We start from the raw sequence: 25,954 nt of genomic DNA on the forward strand, positions 1-25,954 counted from the left end.
AATAAAAACAAACCTACCACCAAGATTTTGGTCCGTAATTCTTGAACGTTTTGGACCATAACCCCCAAAATCAATCACAACATTCCTTATGAAGTATGAAACCTTGTGGTACAATTTCATAAAGATCCATATACTGACATGCATACTCAAGTTATTGTTTGGAAACCAAATGTCTTCGGACGACGACGACAAACGTCATACCATTATACGACCGCAAAAAGCACTCTTTTATGCAAGGTTGTGCCTGAGATGGTAATGATGGATGGCTTTTTAATGTCCAGTGGCAAATTAAATGCATATGCAGGACGAGAACATGTTATTGTAATATGAATTATTAACTCTGCTTTGTATTAGACCGACACACTGAGCCGGACGTGCTAGTTCGCGATGTTATAGTTCGCAGGAAGACATGTCATCCTACGCGAATTCATTATTTTGACTCCGAGCCCACCAGTCTCTGTTTCTACTTATTAATGCCGCGTGCTTGCAGAGAAGCAGCAAACACCAATTTTAAAATCTTTGGTTTAACCAGACCGAAGTTCCATCCCATAACCTCCGTAATTTCATGCACATCTTCACATTACAGGTTGCAACACTATGCAATGTCATTTGGTTCCAAAAACGTTTAGAAAATTATGCCAATGTGCTTTCCCATAGGGTTTAATGCAGAACAATAATTGGAAATCTATGGTGATTTGCAAAATAATTGTCAAAATCGAACTCTCAACTGAACAAAGTGGATACCCACATTAAAAGAGTTGAGGCATTGAAGGCCAAATCAATTTTCATATTTCACATTCTTGCGGGTCCAATTGTAATCAGACGGCCATTGTAGAGTTCCAAGAAGATTATAATTTAATTTAATATAATTACATTAGATGTATGTTTCATTATAATACGTTATTCTGATTGGCTACACTGCAATCTCGCGTTATTCCTTAATCAACTTCATTACACAATAAAATTTAGCATTCATGATGACACGAGGTCCCGAAATAAAGTGCACAGTTAAATTAAATAAAAACTTGATAAAAATCGTGTTTTCATGATCCTAGCTAAAAAATGTAATTATAAGTATTGAATGCTTCTTTTTGTAACTTCATAGGGTTGTAAAAGCGTTGACCGTGCGCACATTTTTAGAATGAAGCGCGGAAAAATGTACTTCGGTCCACGCTTTTACACCCCAATGAAGTTACAAAAAGAAGCATTCAATTCTTAAATAAAGATAACATTTAATGTAAAGTTTCATTGTTGAAATTAAGATGGCAATACAAATTATTATTATAATAATAACAACAAAAAAAGGATTCTCAAATGGTCATGACTTTCGTTCGGAGTTACATGAGCAAATTCCTTTTCAATCAATCAATCAATCAATCAACCAATCCAAGTTGTAGTTATGTAATTCTACATAAGAAAATGCCTTTACCAAGTCAGGAATATGACAGTCGTTATACATTCGTTTGATGTGTTTGAGCTTTTGATTTTGCCATTTGATTATGGACTTTCCGTTTTGAATCTTCCTCGGAGTTCGGTATTTTTGTGATTTTACTTTTTATTGCATGAATACTGTCTAAATTTTAATGATTGTTTTGATTTTTACCTTCTTAATTTCTCGATCATTTATACCGAAGAAAACTATTTACCAATGTTTTACGTTGTTCTTATGAACTGATTTTACACCACCCAGGTGTGAGTTGGGGGAGTATCACTGGAATATATTGGCCTGTTTGGAGTCAGGGGCCTTTAATTCTGTTGTTGTCATCGGTAGCTATATCCCATATATTTTTTTTATCATAAAGGGCCCACCATTAATAAAATGATTGTATTTTGCACGGGGGAGGAGGGGGGGGGGGGGGATAGACAGGTTTTGAAAATGAAAAGTCTAACCTGGTGTAAATAAAAAAAAACAGGCACAAGAAAATGAAAGAAGAGTGACGCTTCAGTACCAGGTGAAATGTACTGGTGTCTCTCCCCCCTTTTTGCCCTCCTGATAAAGATAAAACCAGGAACGTGCTTCGGACGCAATGAATTAATAAAATTTTCCCATTTTGTCGCCAGGAAGCAAAAGAAGTTAAGTAACCATATGCTGACAAATCATTGAAGCTCACGTCTTAATTGATAGGCATAAAAATAAAGAGAAAACGTATGATTACCAATTACAATCTACTGGAGCCAAAAAACGTTGGTATAGGCAACTAGTATGAGGGTCTGGATGGGGTCCTTCATTTCTGTATTCTTTAATGTTTTAGGCCATTTTTCTCTAATTATTATACTTTTTGCCAATTATTCTCTATTCTTTATATTTTAACACCGCATTATCCTCTTTTCTTTATTTTTTGGTCCATTTTCTCTATTCTTTATATTTTTTGCCCATTATTCTCTATTCCGTAAACCCTCGTCCACACCCTCTAGTATAGGTCACCATAATTATAGCCTTCACAAATGAGTAAAACTCATTACGATTAGGCCCCAAATGGCAAAATGATCGAATGCTAATCCCCGATTTGAATTGTGAACTTGCGGGAATTTGTTTTTCAATCAAACAATCTTAATAAAAAAAAATAGATTATCGTCGTGAATGTTCGTGTAATACTGGCAGAGGGACCTAGGTCATCAATTTTAATCATCTTAGATTACTAAACTTTCAAAACTTAAAAGTAAAGATCATGCATCCTTATTGTTCAGATTGATAAAGTCTTTTCCATTCGTCGAAATTATCTCCGATTTAAATACTATTGATCTGATAACCGCTGTGCATACTTTAACGACAGGGCTAGTTTTCTTATCAGATAAGTAGTAAACTCCCTTAATTGTTAATGTGATGTTGAAATCAATCGTTTACTTTTTACCATCTTTATATAATATTTCATTGTATTATTTAAATTTGTGATTCATTTGATATTTAAAAATAATAATTTGATATTTATTATAGATAAAAACAAGGACATTTGAAAGTCTTTGATTCATTAATCACCTTAGTTCAATTTATAATTAAGTCAGGCGGTCTATTCTGTCTACATTAAGTAGTAAATACACCGGGGTAATTACAGGGATGAAAACGAATTACGTTGGCATATTATAATATCAATGGCTATGAAAAAAGAAAGGAAAACATTGTACAATGTAAAACGAGAATTAAATAGAACAAAATACAGAAATTGAATCCAAATGTCGATTCTTTTCTTATTTAGTGAAACCAAAAACGAAAACACTTTTGTTTTTCATTTTGGTTTTTGAGAAATCAAAAACGAAAAATGAAAACACTTTCGTTTTTCGTTTTTTGTTTTTGATATCTCAAAACGAAAAATGAATGGACGCAAATATACACGGACCATTTTCTCCATTGTTCATAACTGCAAGATTCCTAAAAAAATCATTGGTTAAGACTTTTTATCTGAATGACTGCAAAAAGACCTCCTATTGATGACACGAGACAAACTCAGCCGATTCCTGGTCGCAAAAGAGGTACTACAGTACATAATGAATAATCATAAACATAATCAGTTCGAAGCAAATACATGTTTAATTCTACAGATTTATATAAGAAAGCTCAAGACATAAATACTGCAAAACAGTTATGGGAAACTGCTGTGATGTGGAATCAACAGACCAAAACAGGCCACCCCCATTGCCACCACGGAACAGACAACATGGCACAGTACATGTAAGTGGTATGAGAAACAAAACTTAAAAGTTGTTGCGTATGCATATAGTGCACTTTAAGATGGACTATTTCAATCAATTATACAAAACGTACATTGGAACATATAATATTAGTACACAATCTCATGAAAGAATACATCTTTTAACAAGGGATAAACCCCATAACACGTGCCTATCATGGATAGAGAACAATAAATTTTAGAATGATAAATATTCTATTTCGGAGATTAGTGGTCCCACCTTTAAAGAAACGGGGAAAATAAAGTTCTGAAATTTAAAAGAAAAGTATTATTGGAAACAAAGAATAATATACATATCAAAAATAGTTGCAGATGTACTAAACAAGGAAACTCCACAAATCTTTTAAATATATACACATATCTTGAAGTGTCCCGTGTTTGTCTTAATTAGATATAAGAAGATGTGGTATGAGTTAATGTTTGTATTGTTTCTGTATTTTATAATGCTATTGTCGGGCAATTTATGATGGTATTTGTTGAATTTGTTTGCCAGATATAATTTAAAATTTATTAGTATTACCCTTCGCTATGCTCTTCGATGCACTGATGTAGCGGGATTGACATCAGGAATCGATACACCATATCCTTTCATTTCCATTATAAATATAAAAATAAGGAGATGTGGTATGATCGATTGCCAATGAGACAACCATCCACCAAAGTTCAAATGAGGTGGATGTAAGCAATTATAGACAACCATACGGCCTTCAACAATGAGAAAAACCCATACCGTATAGTCGACTATAAAAGCCCCCGAAATGAAAAATATGAAACAACTCAATTTGGAAAACTAACGGCTCAATTTATAACAAAACTATTAACGAAAAACAAATATGACAGACATGAACAACGACAACTACTGAACTACAGGCTGACTTGGGACAGTCACATACAGAACGTGGCGGGGTTAAACATGATTGTTAGCGCTCAAACCTCCCCTAACCTGGGACAGGAGTGTTACAACACAATATAAGAACAAACTATAAAAATCAGTTGAAAAGGGCTTGTCTCATCATATCGATACAAAGAAGAAAAACATCTAACAAAAACACAGACAGGGCAGAGTATTTATACATCCCTAACAACAAAAGAGACACAAAATAAAGATCTAAGAGTACTCGCAGTTACTGAGCTAGTTCAAAGCAAATAACAACTAATAAAAATCATGTATCTAAGACTAAAATATCAACCAGAACAGACCTAACATCCAATAGATTTAGTTTAAAGACGTCATTAACAACTTCAGAGAAAAACATGACCTTGTGCAATGCCATAATACAGGTTTCAACAGATTGTAGTACCATGAAAGTGCATGTGTGTAACAATAATATTTAGCATGGTTTTTATTCACTGATAACAAAATCAATATTTATACCAATAAAAACAATATTTAAGGGATTGAAAGTTTAACCGGATCGTATCAAAATTTTCCGGGCTCGGTAAACAACATCAGTTTTCTACAGGTACGTCCAAACTTGCAAACCAAATCTTTGTATCTGGAAGAATTTAGTAAAGGTTTTAAGTAATTTGTGGTAACGAAATCACTGACTTGATAATTTTCCAGTAATACATTGATTACGCTCATTTAAATCCAAAAACGTCACAACAGACAAGGGCATATAGCGAACGAGTTGGGATATATAAACACCGTCAGACGGTGACAAAGGAACATCACCGTCCAAAAAAGGAAAATTAACAATAGGGAAAGAAAAATCATTCCTCTTGTTGTAATTTTTTGTGTAGAGTTTCTGGTATAAAACTGAAATATCTAAATCTAGGAAAGGACAGTTATTGCTGTTAATACTTGAATTAATTAAAATAAGTTACTATTAAGTAATATCTAATATTAATAATTAATATAATTTCAACGCTTCATTATTCTATTTATCTATTGGAAAAAAAAACGTGTAAAAACTAACAGATTTGGAGCTCACAGTTTTATCTTCATATATATTTAGGAAAACTCAAACATCACTTACTTTTAAATTAGTGTAAGACTTGAAAAAATTGTTAAAAATACGCCGCAAAGAGTGAAATAGAAGCAGCAAGTGAAAAGACATGCCTGAACTTAACAGCTACATATATATTTATTCTCGGCTTGGTCTTGATAGTTCATCAAACTACTTAATTGTGACATATCTATTTCGGTTATAATTCCCCGTTTTTTTACTTTTGAAACAATTATGACCAGCACATTTTGTAAAACAAATTCCTCTCTAGACAAATTAACTTATTTCACTCCAATCGCAGACCAATATCCCATTTGCAACTTGTAGAAACACTTTTGAATGAACGGATTAGGACTTGATAATTGAATGAATCAAATGAATTGTTATTAAAAATTGTCTGTTTTTTTTCATTCAATTTAAAACCTTACGTAAACTAATATCCTCATTTTATCTTCGATGAATGATTAATTTTATTTAGCAATATGAATACATACTGGAGCCACCTCAACAGCATATGTATTTAGACCTTGACCAGGTTACACTGCCATCGTCTCCACCGCCGTACACATTACATGACATAAATCTACCCAACAATACCCTGACATCAGGTAGAGGAAGGGTAAGTTTTACACCAAAATTGAGGTATGGAATAACAAATTGTGTCAAAGTCATACATTTACATGCTGAAATGAGCTTGAACGAAAACGCAATCACTATGGAATACTAACTTAAAATGTTTGTATAAAGTGAGGACTCTATGGATATTGAATACCAATTATATATCATATAGTCAATGTACAAATACACATGTAACATAATAAACGAAAAAAAACCCGAATTAGTCACCTTTCACAAGCAAGTTATATGTGTAAGTCATCTTCACAGTCACATGAAAGTTGGGTTATCTAACATGAGACGAGTACATCTATATGACTTGTGAAATGTGACTGATCTACCATTAATTTGGGGGAGAAAGCAGAGACACCGAAGTAAGCTAATTGACGAAATGTCTGAAAAATGGTTTTTACCCTACAATAACGTAACATATGTTTCCTTTCGGAATTTCTACACATTAGAACGTCGTTTTTCCTTTCCTTGGAAATATTCTAGATTATAGCAATAAACTTCCCATGCATCAAAGATATAAACAACAATTTTTAACAAGAATTAAAACAAAAATGTGGATATCTTGAAAAAGCAAACGGTATTCTTCACAGAAAAGTAAATAGACGGATATCATGAATACTATTCGCCAGGGAGAGCAATAAGAAAGATGAAGCTGAAATATTTGTACACGCAAAGTGACTGAATTTAAATTTAACATTTTCATGTATTCCAAATTATATTTGCAGGACAATGATGGGCATAGAACAATAAGAGGGGTTCAAACGCAGCGTCCTTCCATGTTCACACCAGAGAATTTCACAGTATGTACAAAACGAATTACTTGCTGAAGTATGTAAAGTAAATCCGAAAAGCGATACAAAAGGAAATTATTATTCAAATAAACAGCTGCGCCATGAGCGCATGATACGCCCGTCGTCTTGTGTGTGAATTTTTATGCAATAAGCATAAATAGTTTCTGACATACGGCGTGACATGCGAAAACCCCCTTTTTTTTACAAAAAACTCAATATCTCTAAATTTAAATGTTGAATCAAAACTAAAAAGTATACAGATCTTTAGATTAATATAACTAAGAAGTGTGTAAAATTTTAAGCAATAATCATAAATCGTTTTTGAGATACGGCGCGACATGTGAAAACCCCCCTTTTAAAAAAAAATCAATATCTCAAAAATAAAATTTTGAATCAAAACCAAAAAGTATACAGATCTTAAGATTAATATAACTAAGAAGTGTGTAAAATTTTAAGCAATAATCAAAAATCGTTTTTGAGATACGGCGCGACATGTGAAAACCCCCCTTTTAAAAAAAAAAATCAATATCTCAAAAATAAAATTTTGAATCAAAACCAAAAAGTATACAGATCTTAAGATTAATATAACTAAGAAGTGTGTAAAGTTTTAAGCAATAATCATAAATCGTTTTTGAGATACGGCGCGACATGTGAAAAACCCCTCCCCCTTTTTTTACAAAATACTCAATAACTCAAAAATAAAATTTTGAATAATCACCAAAAAGTATACAGATCTTAAGGTTAATATAGCTAAGAAGTGTGTAAAGTTTTAAGCAATAATCATAAATTGTTTTTGAGATACGGCGCGACATGTGAAAAAAACACACACCTGTTTTAGTTACTAAGTCCCGTAACTCAAAAATTGTTAATCTTATTTTCACCAAAAAGTATACAGATCGTTTGACCATCATAAGAAACAACTATGTTAAGTTTCATAAAATTTGGATAAGTCATTCTCAAGTTACGGTGCGACATGTTTACGCCGGACAGACAGACGGACGGACGGACGGACACCGGACATTTGTATACCATAATACGTCCGTCAAAAATTGACGGGCGTATAAAAAATGTGTCCCAAAGATAAATCGGTAGTCTCGGAGGCCTAACATAATACTTCAACATGTTTTGATATTTGCAGCTACTTTGATAGCTGCTTTATTAAACAAGTTATGTTTCTGCTTTAAGATTGGTGGAGAGAATTGTATTTTAAAAAGCGCATGCAAAATGCATTTAATACGCGGAATATTTAAAAGTGTGCACCACATTTTTTAGGTTATTTCGAATAGACAGAAAAAATATTACAGTCATTCCTTATAATTTAATTCTAAATTCCATTTTAAAGGAGTAAATTTTGAAAAAAACGTTGTTGACGTCACGGTCACATGACAAAATTATGTCTATGAGCTGATAGACAAAACACTTTCAACCAATCAGAAGACGTGTTACATCCACAATTAAATTATTTGTAAATAAACACACAACGGTTTGTGTTTGTACGAGTAGAAATGCTAATGTAAAGAAAAACCTGCACCATCTAAAATATTTTATTTCTTTAAGTTTGAGCCAAGCGTTTTCCAGAAAATCTAGCAATTATGTTATCTGAATTAGAAGTTTGTATTGCATATATATATATATTTATTCAATATACATACATTTAAAGTCAGTTTATCCAAATATCATATTTTCAGCGGTCAACACCAGAAAGAATTTTTGTAGCAGCAATAGACATTGGAACAACTTTTTCTGGATATGCGTTTTCTTTTCGTCATGATTATATGGTTGACAAGCTTAAGATATCCACCAACATGTGGGCGCATAATAGTGGTCTATCTGCAAAGGCTCCATCTGCTATTTTGATCGGCCCAGGAAAACAGGTCGTAGCCTTTGGATATGAAGCCCAGCTAATGTATGCCAATCTGGTTGAAAATTCGCGGGAAAGTGATTACTTCTACTTCAATAAGTTTAAACTTATCTTATATAATAAACAGGTAGGTAAGATGTAAGTTTTTATCATATATAGAAAGACACTAATGTACAAATCTAAGAATCTACTGATTGAGACTAAAAAAGGGGGAAGGTTGAGATCTAAAAACAAACTAATTAACCCCGCCACATTTGCATGTGCATATCCCAAATCATGATTCTCGTCTGGTGTAGTCGTTTGTCATAACATTTTAAAATAGCTTTCGCTTTTTGGTGACTTGAGCGGTAGATCTTAGATAAGCTATGTTAAATTTATTGACAAATTTGATAGACAAGGGTTGAAAAGGGTAATCTGAAAAGTGTTAAACTGTTCTTCGAAAATAAGTCCAACTCCATCAGACAAAATTTCCAACATTATGTATGTGTCTGTCCCACGTCAATAGCCTGTTATTCGGTGGTTGTCTTTTGTTGCTGTATATAATATTTGTTTTCCGTTTATTGTTTTGAACATTTATCGTTGGTCTTCTCGTTTGAATTGTTCAATATTTTGTCATGTCGTGGCCTATAATAGCTTGCTTTGCAGTATTCCATTTTATATGTATAAGAAAAAACTACATATTTAAACTACCTTAACAACAATTGCGTGCAGATACATTGCTGTCATTTTTATGCCTCATTTAATAATCATATAATCTTAATGTATATAAATCTTAGAAGATACCGGGATATATTATTCAAATGAAATCTACATCTATATAATTCGATGTTTCTTGCTATTTCAATACGGACACTGACATTATTTGTATTTTTCCCTGTACAGAATCTTAACTACAAAACAAGAATACAAGACATACACGGGAAAGATATGTATGCCATTGACGTTTTTGGTCTGGTTATCAGTTACCTAAAGAACCACCTTCTTGATCGATTGAAAGGCAATGACAGTTCGTCCATTGTGGGAGAAGAAATGATTCATTGGGTTTTAACAGTGCCTGCAATATGGAGTGACAAAGCAAAGCAGTTTATGAGGAAAGCAGCCGCAGAAGTAATATCACTTTTCAGTTTAGCTTGTCGATATTTATTATAGGAACTTGATATCACTTGAAAAGCTGTACCTTTCAAAAGCAAATTTGTCAATCAAAGAAAAGTATCAGTACTTGAATTTAGTGTTAATATCTATAAAAACTCATTAAAGATACCAGGTTCATAGTTAGGTTGGCCAGACGAGCGGGTTTTGACTCCATATGATTTATCAGTGTAAACCCAGATTAATGTAGTATATTTAGGCGCCCTGAATATACAAGTACAAAGATTATGGCAACAAATATTGCAACGCTAGTGAGAACATTACGTTCTTAGTGGCATATCATATTCCAAAATTCTTAATTTCTTTGCACTACTTTTTTCTTTGCTCCCTTAGGATCCGTTCGTTAAGGCTTTTTCATTGCAATTCATCGATCAGCTCACTATTACGACCACAATGCACTGGGGCTATTTTAAAGACAATATGTTGGAAATAACTAAAGGTTTGGGACTAGGGCTACCCTGAAAATATATAAATACGAACCTGCAGTACAGTATCTATTATAAAGATACATTATTATTTCCCTTCTTATATTGTATCATCTGCCATTTATAATATCTTTTATCTTTTTTTACTATTTCTCAGTATAAAAAGTTGATGATTTTGTCTAGTTAATTTCATTGTAGGCTAGTATTCCAAGTAAAAGTCTTACTCTGGCCCTGGAACCAGAAGCAGCTTCTTTATTCTGTAAAACATTTCAGCATGCCGTACACGGAAATTCACAAGCCGCAATAAGAAAAGGAAGCAAATACCTGTTGATTGATCTTGGAGGTATAATTAGTCATTTTACATCAAAATGAAGGTCTTTGGGAAAAAAAACATGCACGAATTATACAGTATTTTAATCAATTGGTACTCTAAACGTGATTATTGTTTTCCCGGAAGCAGTCGTGTTTACTTTCAATAGTTTATTGTGTAGATTTGAAATATTACGGGACTTATTATCAGATATGTTGGATCGTGTTTATTTCAAAAGTGCCCTTTCAGTCTAAAACTCATTTACTAGTTCTCAAAATGACTTTATGGAGTCAGTACCTTTTTACATTGTATTGTCATTTTTACGATTTTAAGACTTGTTGTAGATTGAGATAACTTCTTCGAAAACTAATAAATTGAAACTTAGAGTGGGATATTTTGTAATGTTGTTGAAATCTTCTTTCACCTTTCAGATTTAAAAAAAAATGATGTGTTTAGTAATAGAATTAGTCAACATGGTCAAGTTATTTTTATCAAAAACTATGATAAATGTGAATAAACGAAAATTACAATTACATGTCAGCAGTGCTGTTTCATTTCAAAACTTTAGTGAACTTTCGTTTACAAAATGTTGAAATAAGTTCAATTTGCAGACCCTTATTCAGCACTTTTACAAGTTTTTTGTACTCAGATTTGTACTTTGTGTCTTTTGTTGTTAGGGATAAATGCCCTGCCACGTCCAGTATGTGTTTTTGTTAGATGTATTTTCTGCTTTGTACCGATTTGACGAGTTAAGTCCTTTTCAACTGATTTTTATAGTTTGTTCTTATGTTGTGCTGTAACACCATTGTCCCAGATTAGGGGAGGGTTGAGCGCTCACAAACATGTTTAACCCTGCCATATTCTAGGTGTGCCTGTCCCAAGTCAGGAGCCTGAAGTTCAGTGGTTGTCTGTCATATATGTTTTCCGTTAATTGTTTTGTTATAAATTAAGCTGTTAGTTTTCTCAATTGAATTGTTTTATACTTTTCATGTCGAGGCCTTTTATAGTCGACTATACGGTATGGATTTTCTCATTATTGAAGGACGTACGGTTGCCTATAATTGCTTACATACACTTCATTTCAACTTAGGTGGATAGTTGTCTCATTGGCAATCATACCACATCTCCTTATTTTTGTTTTGAAATAAATACATGAAAATATGTGTTCCCGTGCTTATTTTAGAGAACACTTTAAAAATTGCTCCTAAAAGTGTTTTTCCAAAATTGTCACCTTTTTTTTATAAGAAATATTATAATGTTATACGCTTTCGGTGTTTTTCGGGATTAACATTGGTTTGCTAATTTATAATTTGAAGGCAACCTTAGCCATAAGCTACTTTCCCTGCAATGAGAGTCTGTACTGATTTAATCTTTGATACTAGTATTGCAAAATATCGTATCTTCCTCAGTATTCTTTTTATGACATTCCCTATTGAAATCTAATTGTCGTACAGGCGTTGATACTAAATCAAAGTTAGTACAATAATACAACATTTATGACATAAAAGGATAAGTATAATTCTAACCTTTTTCTGTTTAGATAAGGAGAAAGTTCCAAAATGAAGCTATTAACATTGTTGGATTTAATAACGGCGAGAAATTGTTTTAAACTCATACAAGTTAAATCATAATATTATGCAAGCCTTTCTATTGTTTTTCTATGAAAACAATTAGTACATAATGTAAGTTTTAAGTGTATATACGGTGGGAACATCTTAATTGGGGAAAAGTGTCGTTTTTAAATCTTATCTAATCGGCGAGGGCAAAATAAAGTAATTACAACAAGAACTAAATACGATGTTACATTGTTGTATTTATAAACTTAAAACATAAGCATTTCTTTTCAGGTGGAACTGTGGACATAACGGCACATAAAGTACACATTGATGGCACACTGCAAGAACTTTATCAAGCCACCGGAGGTAGATGGGGCGGCACAACTGTTGATAGTGAGTTCCAGCTTTTTTTGTTCAGAATTTTTGGTCAACAAGTAATGGAAAAAGCATATAGAAAGTATCCTAATGAGATGTTGGAACTATCTTTGGACTTTGAAGTGAAAAAGCGAGTCTTTGAACCAAAACAGTCATTAGCAGTTGCGATTAAAATTCCAGTTTGTTTGCATGAATTGTTTTATGAAATTAATTCACTGACAATTGCGGAAAGTGTTCAGAGTTCAACTATGAAACATACAGTGGAACTCAAAAGAGACAAAATGATGATAGCACCAAAACAATTTTACAACTTCTTTGATAGTTCATTATCATGTATTGTAAATCATGTCAATGGTCTTCTTCAAAAACAGGATCTTTCAAGCATTAATACCATCTTGTTAGTAGGAGGGTTTGCTGAATCCCATGTTGTCAAAGAGGTTATGCGGTTGAATTTTCCAGATATGCGTATAGTGAATCCGGATGATTGTTCTCTGAGTGTCTTAAAAGGTGCAGTATTATTTGGCCATGATCCGCAAGCTATATCATCAAGAATATGTAGGTATACATATGGTATTGCGATTACTGTACCGTTCGTTCCTGGTGTTCATCCGGTAAGAAAAAGACAAATAATTAAAGGAAATGCTATATGTGATGATGTATTTGATATTCATTTGAGAATTGGAGAAAAGGCGGCAATAGGAAAACCACGAAAAGAAGCAGTGTATCAAGCTGTTCAAGGGGAGAGTTTGGCGATTCTGGAGGTTTTTGCATCAACTGATCTCAAACCTCACTTTGTTACTGAAGACACTTGTTTTGAATTAGGATCATTAGTTATTATTCTGACAGATTTTAACAGAAATGAAAACAAAGTAAACGTAACTCTTCATTACAATGGAACTGAATTAGATGTTGTTGCGAGGGAAGTGAGTACCGGCAAATACATGACGGCAACGCTTGATTTTTTAGGCTAGGCAATTCTAAAGTGATTGATTTATAGTACCATGTTGATTTGTGATTCCAAAGTACCAATGCAAAAAACGTGTCTTTGACATATTTGTTGTTAACACGAAAACAAAATGATCAGCTGTTAAAAATCTACGCTGAAAACAGAGATATTGTGCTAAGATTTTATTTATAATAAAAATTTGTAACAATTGAGCAGAATTGAATTAACAAATTTGGGTAATTAGTTATAACAACCAATTTTATCATTCGATTTGTTTTTCAATATATATATATATATGCATAAAATATACTATATTTTACTTAAACTTAACCATACATTCATTCATAACTTGTATGCTCCTTATTTAAATAACACAGTGCAGGGGTTATTAGATTTATCATATTCTATATAGTATATGTACCATCGATGACTTTCATGTAAATCAATCAGTAAACAATGGTAGAATAAGGCAAAAGTAGTTAACCGATGTTCAAATCTCATTCATTTATTAAGAAGACAAAACATGGTAACCCAAAAACATTGGGGATCGCATGACCTCTCGAAACATTCATTTATTAAGAAGAAAAAACATTGTAACCCAAAAACCTAGGGGATCGCATGACCTCCAGAAAGAAAGAGAGACTGGGTGCGTCGACCGGGTAAACGTCTCCTGGTATGCTTGCACCACCCGCCATGTGAGTCCACATTGTCAAGCTTTTAAAATCGGGGAATAGGACACAATCGGTAAGATCCAATTAAACAAGGATTGATTTCAATTATATCGTATACTTGTTCCTCTATTTATTAGTAGCAGAAAACTTTAGAATTTCTATAGACCAATTGCAATTTTATGATATCGAAATAATTCACATTTGTAGTATACAGATTTCATTGGTTTCGACATATTTCATGAAGAATTTTAACAAAACTTATGAAAATTGCAACTTCTTTTGATTTGGTCTAATTAATTAAATGTAAAACTTTATTAATACAATAAAACTCATATTGTTCAAAAGACTATTTTTTCATCTTGTTCCTGAATAATGATTTATTTAACCTAAATCCGACTATTATTTTGGGGCTTCATTCAATATATTTTATCAATTAAATCGTATTGACATTACAGCTATTCTAGGGAACGTAAACGATATCAGTGAAGAAAATAGAGCAGTATTATCGTTCTTGCGTTTTCTATTTACATGGGAAACAGTTGTCAAATTGTCGGCTCATGTTTACAAACTAAATTATGTAAGAAGTACATACGTGTGATTATGCATAATCGCATATAACTTTATCGTTTTATAGTAAGTAGTTTAAAACGGAAATGCATTAGTTCTTTTGGACACAATTACATTTTAATCATTTAAAAAACAATGATCAATTAATTGAATTTTTCTAGCCCCCTCAAACAAATGCTAATCAGTGGCTTGAAGGGCATAATCAAAGGATTTGATTTTACCACAAAATTACCAAAATCTATACAAGCTAAAGTTGGATATGCCAATACACAATAAATAGAACATTCAAAATTACGAAGTATAAATAACTAAATCATGTCAAATACACTTCTAAACAGATAATACTGATAAAAAAGTATGCAAAAATCATTCGTCTGTTGACATTTTCATTATATATATATATATATCATATAGCATGAATAAACAGTTCATTGAAATAAAATTTGAAATTCAAAACATTAATATGTTTTCTTTCTTTTTTAATTTAATTTGTTCATAAAAACTATAATATGAAATGTATTAAACGGAATGACTTTAGTCTACTGTGTGTCAATTAATTATCAATTAAGATTATTTTTGGCTTTCTCTTGTTACATTCAGGGCAATTCGTAATCTAACAGCTTCTCTTAGCTGCTCCAGTTTGTCAAATCCTTTGAAAAATTTCCTATCAGTCTTTGACTTCATTTTCAATTTTGTGATACGTCTCTGATACTCCTTATGCTTTATAGTCAATTCCCTATAACAAAGAAGTAAAATTGTCTTATTTCAGACAACGATAAGAACTGACGAATAAAATGTAATCATTTAAAACATATTTTATAGTTTTGCTTTGTGAACGAACTACGCATGATTGTGCTAAAATCACAGCATTCTGGTATTTTCAAATAAATATTTGATATGTTTTTAATTTTATTGTTGTCTCTGTTTAAAAATTACTGTCAGCTTTTCCTACGTTAACAGTATAATATTTTGTTACAATTCAAAACACAAATCATTGTAGTCACACTGACCTAATTTTAATATCTATTTCTTAACAGTTTATCCCGTTTTGAGAGGCACACGTGTTGATCAATCTGGTTTTTTGTTGGTTTTTTTTTGTAATGTTTGTCTCTTTGACTGACCATTGTGGATTTGTGTTTCAAATTACGTTTTTTGATTAAAACTTGATATTTTCTCATATCTTACACAGATGTCGACAATTAGTTGTAAAATGTATTAAAGTACCTCTTTTAGAATTCAAACATTGTCTTATAGTGAGAGAAAAATATGGCAAGTGGAAAAAGGCTCTCATCAGCACAAGCTAATTGATATCTAAATATAGTTACTAGTAAATTATGTTATTCATATATTTAAAACTGTAACTTAATTTCATATACATAGAATGCAGTAAATTATATTGCAAAGCAAAGTATTTAATTCGAACAACTTCATCTCATCGCTTCAGTTATATTATAATGATCACTGAACATTCTATATAACAGTTGTTTTGATATCATGTCCTCTTTTCAGCGACAATATTATCTGTCTCAGAATGTTTTTCCATAGCAGACAATTTACTAATGATCCAAGAATAATATGAGAAAAGTAACAACAAAAGTATCAAACTCCAAAATAAATTCATAACTAAAGGCTCTAAAGAGCCTGTGTCACTCACCTAGGTATATGGGCTTAATCAACAATGGACTCTCTCCAACATTGTAGACAAGAATAGAATTCATAACAAAAAAAAATTGTTTGTTGATCTTGTATTGATGCTCATTTTGTCTGTTTAGTTTCTCTCTAACTTCTTTAGCTTTTCTCAAATCACAAAAAAGGGTAAAACAAAATCCCCATTTAAGGGCAATCACTCCTATGAAGAGTGACAGTCTACTAACTATATCCGCAAAATTTAACTTGTTAGTGGATCTTACCTTGCTGGTTATTTTTGTTATTTGACAAATGAAAACAACACGGTATAAATTTCATGCGTCCGAAGCGCTTTTCTGGAATTTCTATTTATATATTATGATTCTTATCACATAAGGCAAAATGCAAAACAAATAGTGAAAATCGTCATTAAAGGGCAATAATTCTAATAAGAAGTCGTTGGAAAATTTTCTCCATAATGCCTTAAATGTAGATCTTGTCTTGCTGATCCTTTTTTCTTATTTAAGTTTCAAAACATTGGTAAAAATCGTCATTAAAGGGCAATAACTCTAATAAGAAGTCGACTGAAGCTTTCGACCATGCATACTTATTCGTAGATCTTGTCTTGTTGATTATTTATGCTACTTAAAGTTTCTCTCTATCTGTTATAGTTTTCAAGAGGAAGGGCAAAAATGAAAAAAGAAATTGTGAAATTTGTCATTTAGGGCAATAACTTATATAAGAAATTGCCTGACAGTTTTGACGTCACTAAACAATTAGTAGCGTTCAACATTCTGAATATTTTTGCCCTTATCATATTTTCTCTATTAATAACGGTTTTCAAAATAAAATACAAAACTTGCAGTTTACCCCTATGTTCTTTTTTTAGCCATGTCGGTCATCTTGGTTGGCATGCGGGGCCATCAGACACATTTTTAAAACTAGATACCATACCCTAATGATGATTGTGGCCAAATTGATTAAATATGGTCCTGTAGTTTCAGAGGAGAAGATTTTTGTAAAAGTTAACGGACGACGACGGACGCCAAGTGATGAGAAAATCTCACTTAGCCCTGTGGGCCAGGTGAGCTAAAAATGAACGGCTCGACTATATCAACCAACGGACGATTGGAAAACAACTGTCATATTCCTGACTTGGCACAGACTTTTTGTTTCGAAGAAAATAGTCGTTAAAACCTTGTTTTATAGCTAGCTTAACCTTCCACTTGTATGAAAGGTGTGTATGTGCCGTCATATTGACAAAATTGTGTGAGCAACCCCAAAAAAACATACTTGATTTACTGGATAATTATTGGGATCCAGCAGCCAAAATTGTGTAAATATACATTATAGATGAATATAACGCATTTGTATTTTCCTAGGACATACGTCAAACTTACGAGAACCAACCTCACAAGTGTTACTATGGACGAAATAAAAGACCAAGGAATACTTCTGAAACCGATATTTGTGCGCACGACGCCAGTTTCAGGAAAAGATGTAACAAGGTCAAAAACCTAAATCGTTTGTGTGCATTTAATCCACCAATTTAAACAAATCTTGAAAACATCTGGCCCATGTTGTCCCCTTTGCAACACGGTCTGGCAGACACAGACATTCCGGACGTCCAATCGATTATTTTTACCGGTGTAATGTCCTTTGGAATGGTAAAATCTATAGCTAATTGCATTATGAGCGCTCTCACGTATACAATGCTTGTTAGATATATATGAAATGGATATCAAAGGTTATATTAGCAATGTCTCGGACGAAATAGTATATAGAGCTGATGAAATTATCATCAAGGAACCCCTTGGAGATTTACATTATTTGGAAAATTGCATTGTAAGCTTTCTCACATCTACATTTTTGGTAGGATTATTGTGAATTTCACATGAAAGTTTTATATCAGAAATGTCTGGGATAAGGTCGAAAATCAGCGCTGATCAATTATTTTTATGGGAGGTTTCAATGTGATTAAAATGCTCCGTTCTTCTTCTGTTTTTAAGATCTTTCGGGGTCATCTAGGGTTTTGTTTGGAACGATACACACCTTCAAAACTTGATGGTTGAAATTTCCTTGGCTGCATCTTATAAATGCCAGATCAGAGAGAAGAACGGAATGTTGTCAGACCCGTGTAAGCTTAGCTTGGCCACCAGACCAGCATTTTAGTCAGATTGGGGATTTTCGTTTCTTCGAAATATAATTTATTTTTGAATGTTGCAATGTGAGCACACACACACACACATCTACGTTTCTTGTTAGACTTTTATGAAATTTATATCAAAAGTTTATACCACCAAGATCATGGAACATTGACAAATAATTAGTTGTTCCTGAATTATGCTCCTTTGAAATAGAACTTGTTTGGAAGATAACATTGTTAGCAGTCTACATGTTTGTAGGAATTTATTAAGAAGTTCAAAAGAACCAAAAGAGTTAGTTTTGCCCTTAGTCAGATAAAATGAGTGCGACAACTAGGGATATTGTAACGCTGTTCTTTTATTAATGATGAGTTTGGTCCCGTTATTTATATGGTTGCCTTCATATTTTAAGTATTATATTTAAACCGTGTATACCGATCATTTACATTGTTTCGAATTGCATTAATTACTATAACTTCGATTATTCTGTTGAAAACTGTTGCCCCTGATTCCTTATCTTAGAATTAATTCTTCTAACAGTGTATCAATACAGAGCTTTCAATATATCTTCATAAAAATATATTTATGGCTATCTCATGATAGTCTCATTATACGAAATTCATGAAATTATACTTTCGACAAAAAATGAAGCATTGAAAAACTTCAACAAGTAAGAAAGCGACTTAACCGAACATAGGGTCGCTGGATTTCACATATTTTATAAAACAATATATGTTGTACCTGATGCTTTCACTTTGCTATAATTGTTCATATTCAAAATATTGGAATATAAATACTGAATATGAATTAAATGTTCAAATTTTATTGTTTTGTTGGTCACATGATTTTAGACAATTAATTTGTATAGGTTACCTTTCTAAAAATATCTTTTTCTCCAATAAATAAAATGTTGTTAATGGCTTCTTAAAGATTTGTTTAATATTCCTCAATAAACACCTAAAAAGGTTTTTAAATTCTATATTGGTACATTTATTTTTCATATTGCATGTTGTACTTACTCAAAATCTACCTGTCCGTCCTGATTTATATCAAGTTTTTTCATTAATATGTCCAGTGCTCTACTACTTAGAGGAAGATCTATGCTCTGAAAACCAAAAGATTAAATTAAATCAAACTCTTATATGCTGTATTGAATATAAAAGTATCATACCAATGCCAGTTAATGAGTCCATGTAGAAAACAAATAGAAATTAAAGTAAAAATAATAGGAATTGCGTGAACTTCAAACGAAGTGAGACCATGTGTTTCGAAAAAGTAGGTATCGGCCGTTACAGATTTCAAGGTCATGCAAAGTATACAAATACGAATCAACACTGAACAACTGAAAACATTTTTAATTCAGGTTTCTTTTACCATTAAAACTGTTCTGTTAGGTACCCAAATTACGAAAGTAGTTAAAATTACGCTAGATGCATACTGATGCTTTGTGTTTTTGAATAAGAACATTTTTGCCTTTTGTGATACCTTTTACTGATATTAATGATAAACTAACGACAATTAACGTTCCTTCGATTTACCTATTTTGCATGGTTACAGTACACTCATGATTGAAAGTATTCTTGTTTCATTATTATACCGAAGAAGTACACTATTCATCATTGTAGTACTTTTTATACACATTGCATGGTTTTCTTGTTTATATCACATTTCACAATGTGAATGAAAATTGCATTTTAGATTTCAGTATATATCATCATCTTGTAAGATTGTCAACAACAGGTACAAGTTGAATCAGTTGTCGATTCAGACGCAAATAAAATGATCGAGAATGCAGCATAAGAACTGAATTAAACATAAACCGCGTTACCGTCATTCCTCTCTGAAATTCATCTCTCGTCAGTGTATCGCTGTGGTCTCTATCAAGATTGTGCAATAAGTCAATTAATCTAAGATTCTTCTGCTTCATATACTCAAACAGTATAGTCATTGGATCATCTGTATCCAGGACACTCCTATGTTGACCTTTCGTGATTTCATCATGACGTAATACAATGCCGTGTTTGACACGTATCTTTCTCTTTTCTTTCACTTCATTTAACAATTTCATAAAACTTTCATCAACTAAAACATCCTGTAACATATTTTCATCAACAAGTAAAATAATTTTGTTAAAAAAATCTTTTTATATTATAACCAATGCAAGAAAATAGTTAAGATATTTTACTAATAATTTAGATTCAATCTAAATAGTAATACAAATACATGTATTGTAATTGCTGTCAGTCTTCAATATAACCGCTGAATGTAGTATTTTCACAAAATGCCACAATTTTAAAGGGGTTTCTACAAAAACCCTTACCTGCTGAAAAGATCAAATTGGTTGTATTTTCTAACAATGATATTTTTAAATTGCAATAGTACTAGTGTACTTACAGATAAGTCTAATTCTTCAATTGACGATTCGGAAATAAATATAGAACGTAGGACATCTATTGCACCATCTGTTGTTAATGGGTTGAACCCAATCTGAAAAAAATAAAACCAATGATAAAAATATCTCTTCCACAACTTGAATTGTGGAGGCTCAAACACGTTTTGAAATAAAAGTTATAATTATATCTGATAAAAGTATTTGTTCTTTCGGCTAAGATTAATGTAGGATAAGAAAACTTGCTGAGAATTTACCCCAAACTTTTCAACTTGTCTATGTGAATCAACTTTGCAGATTTGACTTTAGATTGATGTGGTTATTCTTTTAGGCCTCCTTACATTGTATTAGCTCTTCACGTGGTAAGGTAGTTATACATCTTCAGCTTTAATTTTTGGGTTCCTAACAAAGGTAAATCCAGAAAAGGACGCCAAAAAATATAAAGTGTAATTTTTCTTGCACTGGGTCAATACTGCTGCTGATTGACTGTTAGTTCCCGAAGGTATAAACGGCTCAGTATTCGGTGCTTCGGTACTGACATAATTTATAACATTCTTTTGCAATTAAATTTTGCGTTGATAGATTGCTAAATTATAAAAGAGCTCAATTTTCAATTCATTTAAGCAAAATTGACCTTAGATGGATTTTGTTATTCATTTAGCACCCTTTTGATCTTAATAGCCCTTCGCGTGTTACAATAGTTATTAAACTTTTTATTTTTGAATACAAACATTGCCGATAAGGGTAAATCTAGAAAAGCGCTTCGAAACAAATTTATAATTTTTTTTTAATTACTTATTTGTAAACTGTTATTGAATTACGGCTATAAAACTGAGCAAATTTCTTATCAACAAAGAAAAGACAGCGATGTAGATTTTCAATCGTTTAATCAATATCACCAAGACTTTTCGTGTCATAACTTCTTACTAAACGTTTCATGTGCACATCGTTATTCACCACATGTTATTATATCAAAAAATCACGCGTTGTCGTATTCAAAAAACTTAAATCACCTAGTTTAGTGAGAATTGTTGGGATAGAATTCTCAGCAAGTTTTCTTAATATCTTGTATCGATCTTTTTGATTACATGAATACGTTTTTCAGATCTTACTACCAGAAACTCTTTCTAAAAATGTACATGTGCATCCTTATTTTAGGATTAGAAATATTATTCAGTGGGACTGTTGAATATGTACATCTAAATCTTATGGTGATTTGACTAGCCAACTAGACTTTGATTATCGACACAGATATATAATTATATATATATATTTTCGATTTCAATAATAAAACAATAAATTGTTGGATTGCCAATGACTTACCCTGAGTATCTTGAGAGTTTTATTTTTGCCTACTCCTGGGAGCAGTTGTCTAAATGCATCTAGGGAAATTCTGTTCGAAGTCAAATCTAGTTCTGTGATTTTCCTATTGTTTAACAGTGTTTTGCCCATTTCGTAACAGCCTTCCATACCAAAACCGTTCCATGCTAAGTTTATAGACTCGAGTGTGTTGTTTATCTGAAACATTGATCAAGTACTTTGTTAATATTGAAAACATTGTTACATACATAAAATGATAAAGGAGCAATCGAGAATATCAGATTAAGGAAATATACATGAGTTAGTAATGATGAAACAAGTGATTATTCAACACGTCCAGTTTTGCACATCTCTTTGTTTTAACAGATTTGATAGTTATCATGAACACGATTTTAAACAGATAGAATGGAATATAATATCTAAACATAATTATTTCATTTTGTATTTGTATTTTAAAATTGATAAGAATACGTTATAATAATTATATTAATAACGTGAAGTTTTAAGAAATAAATTTTGAACTACAATCTTCACAAATAACTTCTAAAGAATATGTTTAGTGTTCGAAGTCATTTGTCAAAAAGTAAATGTTGTTGTATATGAATTGTCTTGTTTCCAGGTAATGATTTGTTTGCGTTTATAATTTTTGTATTCGTTAGAACACTTTACCTGTAAACAATAGCATACAGAAACGGCTCCTCTTTGTCGAAGATGATTCCAGCTTAGGTCCAGATATGTTATTGTGTTATTGCACTCTGAAATAAAGGAAATATTTTTAAAGATCTAAAGTGTGTGTGCAAAATTAGACAAATTATGATATTAAAAACATAAAAAAACTAGCGGTACTTACCAAACAGCAATCAGGAAACCAAGAGCTAAAACTTTTCAACTATTACCATCATATGCACTAAGTAAAAATACAGCCACAACGACCATGCAACAAGCCGAAATAACATGACTTCGAACGGGAGACGAATATAATGGATAAAACCAGCTCTCTCATTTTATGAAAAAGTTTCAGTAATATCGGTTGTTACACGCAACAGTAAAAACATACCGAAAACAATTGACGAAGAAAATCCGTAGTCAAAGCACGTTCCGACTTTAATTCTTAATTTAGAACGCTGAACAAAGGTTCTGTCAGCTTACAAAGGCTAAAGAATACAGGGTTTTTGAATGTACAAACCTTCGTGAGTAAACATAGCAGAAATGATCTCTATGAGACAGAAAAATTATCATACCATTACACACCTATACAGGTCAATGTTGATATGATGATGATAATTATGGTAGATGTCTGTTTTACGTCCAGTGGCAAATCACATACATATTTAGAAGTGCGGTATGTATATGAACCCTGTTTTGTACTAAACAGACACGCTGAGTTGGATGTTTAAAGTGCTAGTTCACTAGATAACAGGCCTAAGGAAGACATGTCACCCTACCCGGACACATTATTCCAACTCAGGACCGACAAGGTTTTGTTCTCAAACCTAAATGCCGCGTATATATCAGAGCAGATACCAATTTCCAGTCTTCGGGTGCGGGGTCGGAGGTGCCACGAGAACACCATGGCAGTTAACTGAAAAGGAACTCTTGCGATTATCATATATGCAAAATCCCGTTGATAGACAAGTTGTCAATTTCTATAAATCGTATTTAATCAGTCATGAACGCATCGGCAAGAGACTGTAAAATTTTTTTTCTAAATATCAATTTCTTGAATAGTCAAAATGCAGTAAGAAGCAACGACAACAACTCTTTGATAATTTCCTCCTGACTTTAAGAGGTTTTGGAGCTTTTCCAGTAAATACCACAACAGAGAAGTAAACAAAGTTAGTTAGATTTAGCGTGGCCCATTTAATCAAATTGACAATTTAATAGCGAACTAAGAGCCCATTGGCAGTTTTACGGCGTTTGTAGCGCTTTTCTTTATTATGAATCTTCGTCCGGAAAGACGAATATGCCAAAGGGAATTGGAAAGCTTAAGAACTCGTCGACTTCATATGCTGTGATTGCTGAAAGATTAAAATCGGTGTTTTACGTTTGTAAGGTCATTGTTTTTTCTAAATGTTTTAATGTTTTCGCACCAAACGGAGTAATGTTATTTCATAGCTAGCTGTTGTGTGGAAATCGCCATGTTATCTGCTACTTTCCAAACTTCACATCATGCATGGGATTTTGACTTTTCATTATACGTACATTAAATCAAGGCGACAGTAGTCATTTCAAATATGGTTAATGGATATAAAAAAACCAACGTAACAAACGAAAACTGAGTGAATCGAAAAAGGACCAAGACCGGGTGTGTCGATAGGGTCAACCTCTCTTGCTATGCCATCGTCAACCGCCATGTGAATGCACACTAATTATATAAGTTAAAACGTCAAAAGCGAGAATAATAAACAATCGGTTTAATTAAAGATTATACGGCTATTTGGTATCTAAAGATCCAAGACCGCGACAAAATGTTGGAAGTGAGTTGAGACACCGACACATCATATCCAATTTGTGATGGTGACTGTCAAAAAAGGTGTAGTGTCGATTTCAGTCGTTTCTATCTCATAGTTGAAGTAGTTTTTGTGTAAGGAGCAAACCCCCTGCTAGGGTGTAACGTATTAACTGTGATATGTAAACGCCATACGATAGAGCAGAGGTTATGTTACTGCTGAAAAAAGGGAAGTTGACAATTGGAAAGTTGAAATCATCATGTTTGTCATATATTCCAGTTTGAGGTAGTTCATCTGTGCCAATTTCGAGAAAAAGATCGAGAAATGAACCAGACGTTCTATTTCCGGTAGTACCATGTGTCGCTGGGATATATGATTTGTAAGCACTCGTTGAAATTTTGTTGATGAAGACTTTGTAGTAGATCTTTACAATCATTAGGAATTCACATCTAATTAACACCGCTAGTTGCATGTACCTCATCGCAATATTATATGACATTTTTTTTACAGTAGAAAAAATTATGGTAAGAGCTTTAGTCAAATAACTTGACGACCCAGCTATATATCGTTCTTTATAAGGATTTGTCTATCAAAACAGGAGAAAAGTTGCATGGGCCTTGTATTTTCTGACAGTGGATGTATCGAACATGAAATAAGTATGTATCAAACGTGTGATTATCACCGTATTGCTTCTTACTATACAATTGCAGATTTAAAGAAAATAAAACCCAAACGATATTTATATATCAGGCCTATACTTTATTGTTTTGTAAAGTGTAATTTATTCGGCATATAATACTCACTGACCATGTATGAATAAGAAGTCTACTTACCTAAAGCTTTACCTAGAACAATTCCTCCTTCCTCCCGAAAACTATTTTTACTTAAAGATAAAGTTCGTATAGACTGGTTTTTCTGCAAATATTAATAAATAAATGATTTTTGCGATGCAACTTATGAAAACAATGACTTGAATAATACTAAAAGAGGAACGAAAGATAGCAGAGGGACAGTAAAACTCATAGATCGAAAACAAACTGACAACGCCATGGCCAAAAATAAAAAGACAAATAGAGAAATAATAGTACAGATGACACAACATAGAAAACTAA

At 32.5% G+C, this 25,954-nt stretch overlaps 2 protein-coding genes across 2 annotated transcripts in view; one reads left to right on the forward strand and one right to left on the reverse strand.

Annotated features, from left to right (window-relative positions):
* Nucleotides 1–9,841: 9,841 nt before the first annotated feature.
* On the forward strand, nucleotides 9,842–13,902 carry LOC127715808 (heat shock 70 kDa protein 12A-like). The gene is made up of 4 exons (XM_052221946.1): nucleotides 9,842–10,021; nucleotides 10,687–10,831; nucleotides 12,646–13,299; nucleotides 13,892–13,902. Exons 1-4 carry the CDS (start codon nucleotides 9,842–9,844, stop codon nucleotides 13,900–13,902), a joined length of 990 nt encoding a protein of 329 aa, XP_052077906.1.
* LOC127714397 (leucine-rich repeat-containing protein 74A-like) overlaps nucleotides 13,843–25,954 on the reverse strand; it is a 33,266-nt gene continuing 21,154 nt past the window's right edge. Inside the window, exons 7-13 of the mRNA XM_052220450.1 lie at nucleotides 25,676–25,757; nucleotides 23,062–23,147; nucleotides 22,396–22,590; nucleotides 21,078–21,170; nucleotides 20,512–20,775; nucleotides 19,703–19,788; nucleotides 13,843–15,649 (exon numbers count right to left, since the gene is read on the reverse strand). Of these exons, the coding sequence (XP_052076410.1) occupies nucleotides 15,484–15,649; nucleotides 19,703–19,788; nucleotides 20,512–20,775; nucleotides 21,078–21,170; nucleotides 22,396–22,590; nucleotides 23,062–23,147; nucleotides 25,676–25,757 (972 nt within the window). The 3' untranslated portion in view covers nucleotides 13,843–15,483. The remainder of the gene's footprint in view (nucleotides 15,650–19,702; nucleotides 19,789–20,511; nucleotides 20,776–21,077; nucleotides 21,171–22,395; nucleotides 22,591–23,061; nucleotides 23,148–25,675; nucleotides 25,758–25,954) is intronic.

Source organism: Mytilus californianus, unplaced genomic scaffold (genome assembly GCF_021869535.1).
Source record: "Mytilus californianus isolate M0D057914Y unplaced genomic scaffold, xbMytCali1.0.p SCAF_9, whole genome shotgun sequence".
Lineage (NCBI taxonomy): Eukaryota > Metazoa > Mollusca > Bivalvia > Mytilida > Mytilidae > Mytilus > Mytilus californianus.

Excerpts from the sequence above, each read along its gene's own strand:
- LOC127715808 (XM_052221946.1), top strand. The coding sequence starts at position 9,842 with ATGTATGCCATTGACGTTTTTGGTCTGGTTATCAGTTACCTAAAGAAC. Across the intron at positions 10,022-10,686 it reads TGAGGAAAGCAGCCGCAGAA|GCTAGTATTCCAAGTAAAAG; the intron begins GTAATATCACTT and ends ATTTCATTGTAG. Across the intron at positions 10,832-12,645 it reads CCTGTTGATTGATCTTGGAG|GTGGAACTGTGGACATAACG; the intron begins GTATAATTAGTC and ends ATTTCTTTTCAG.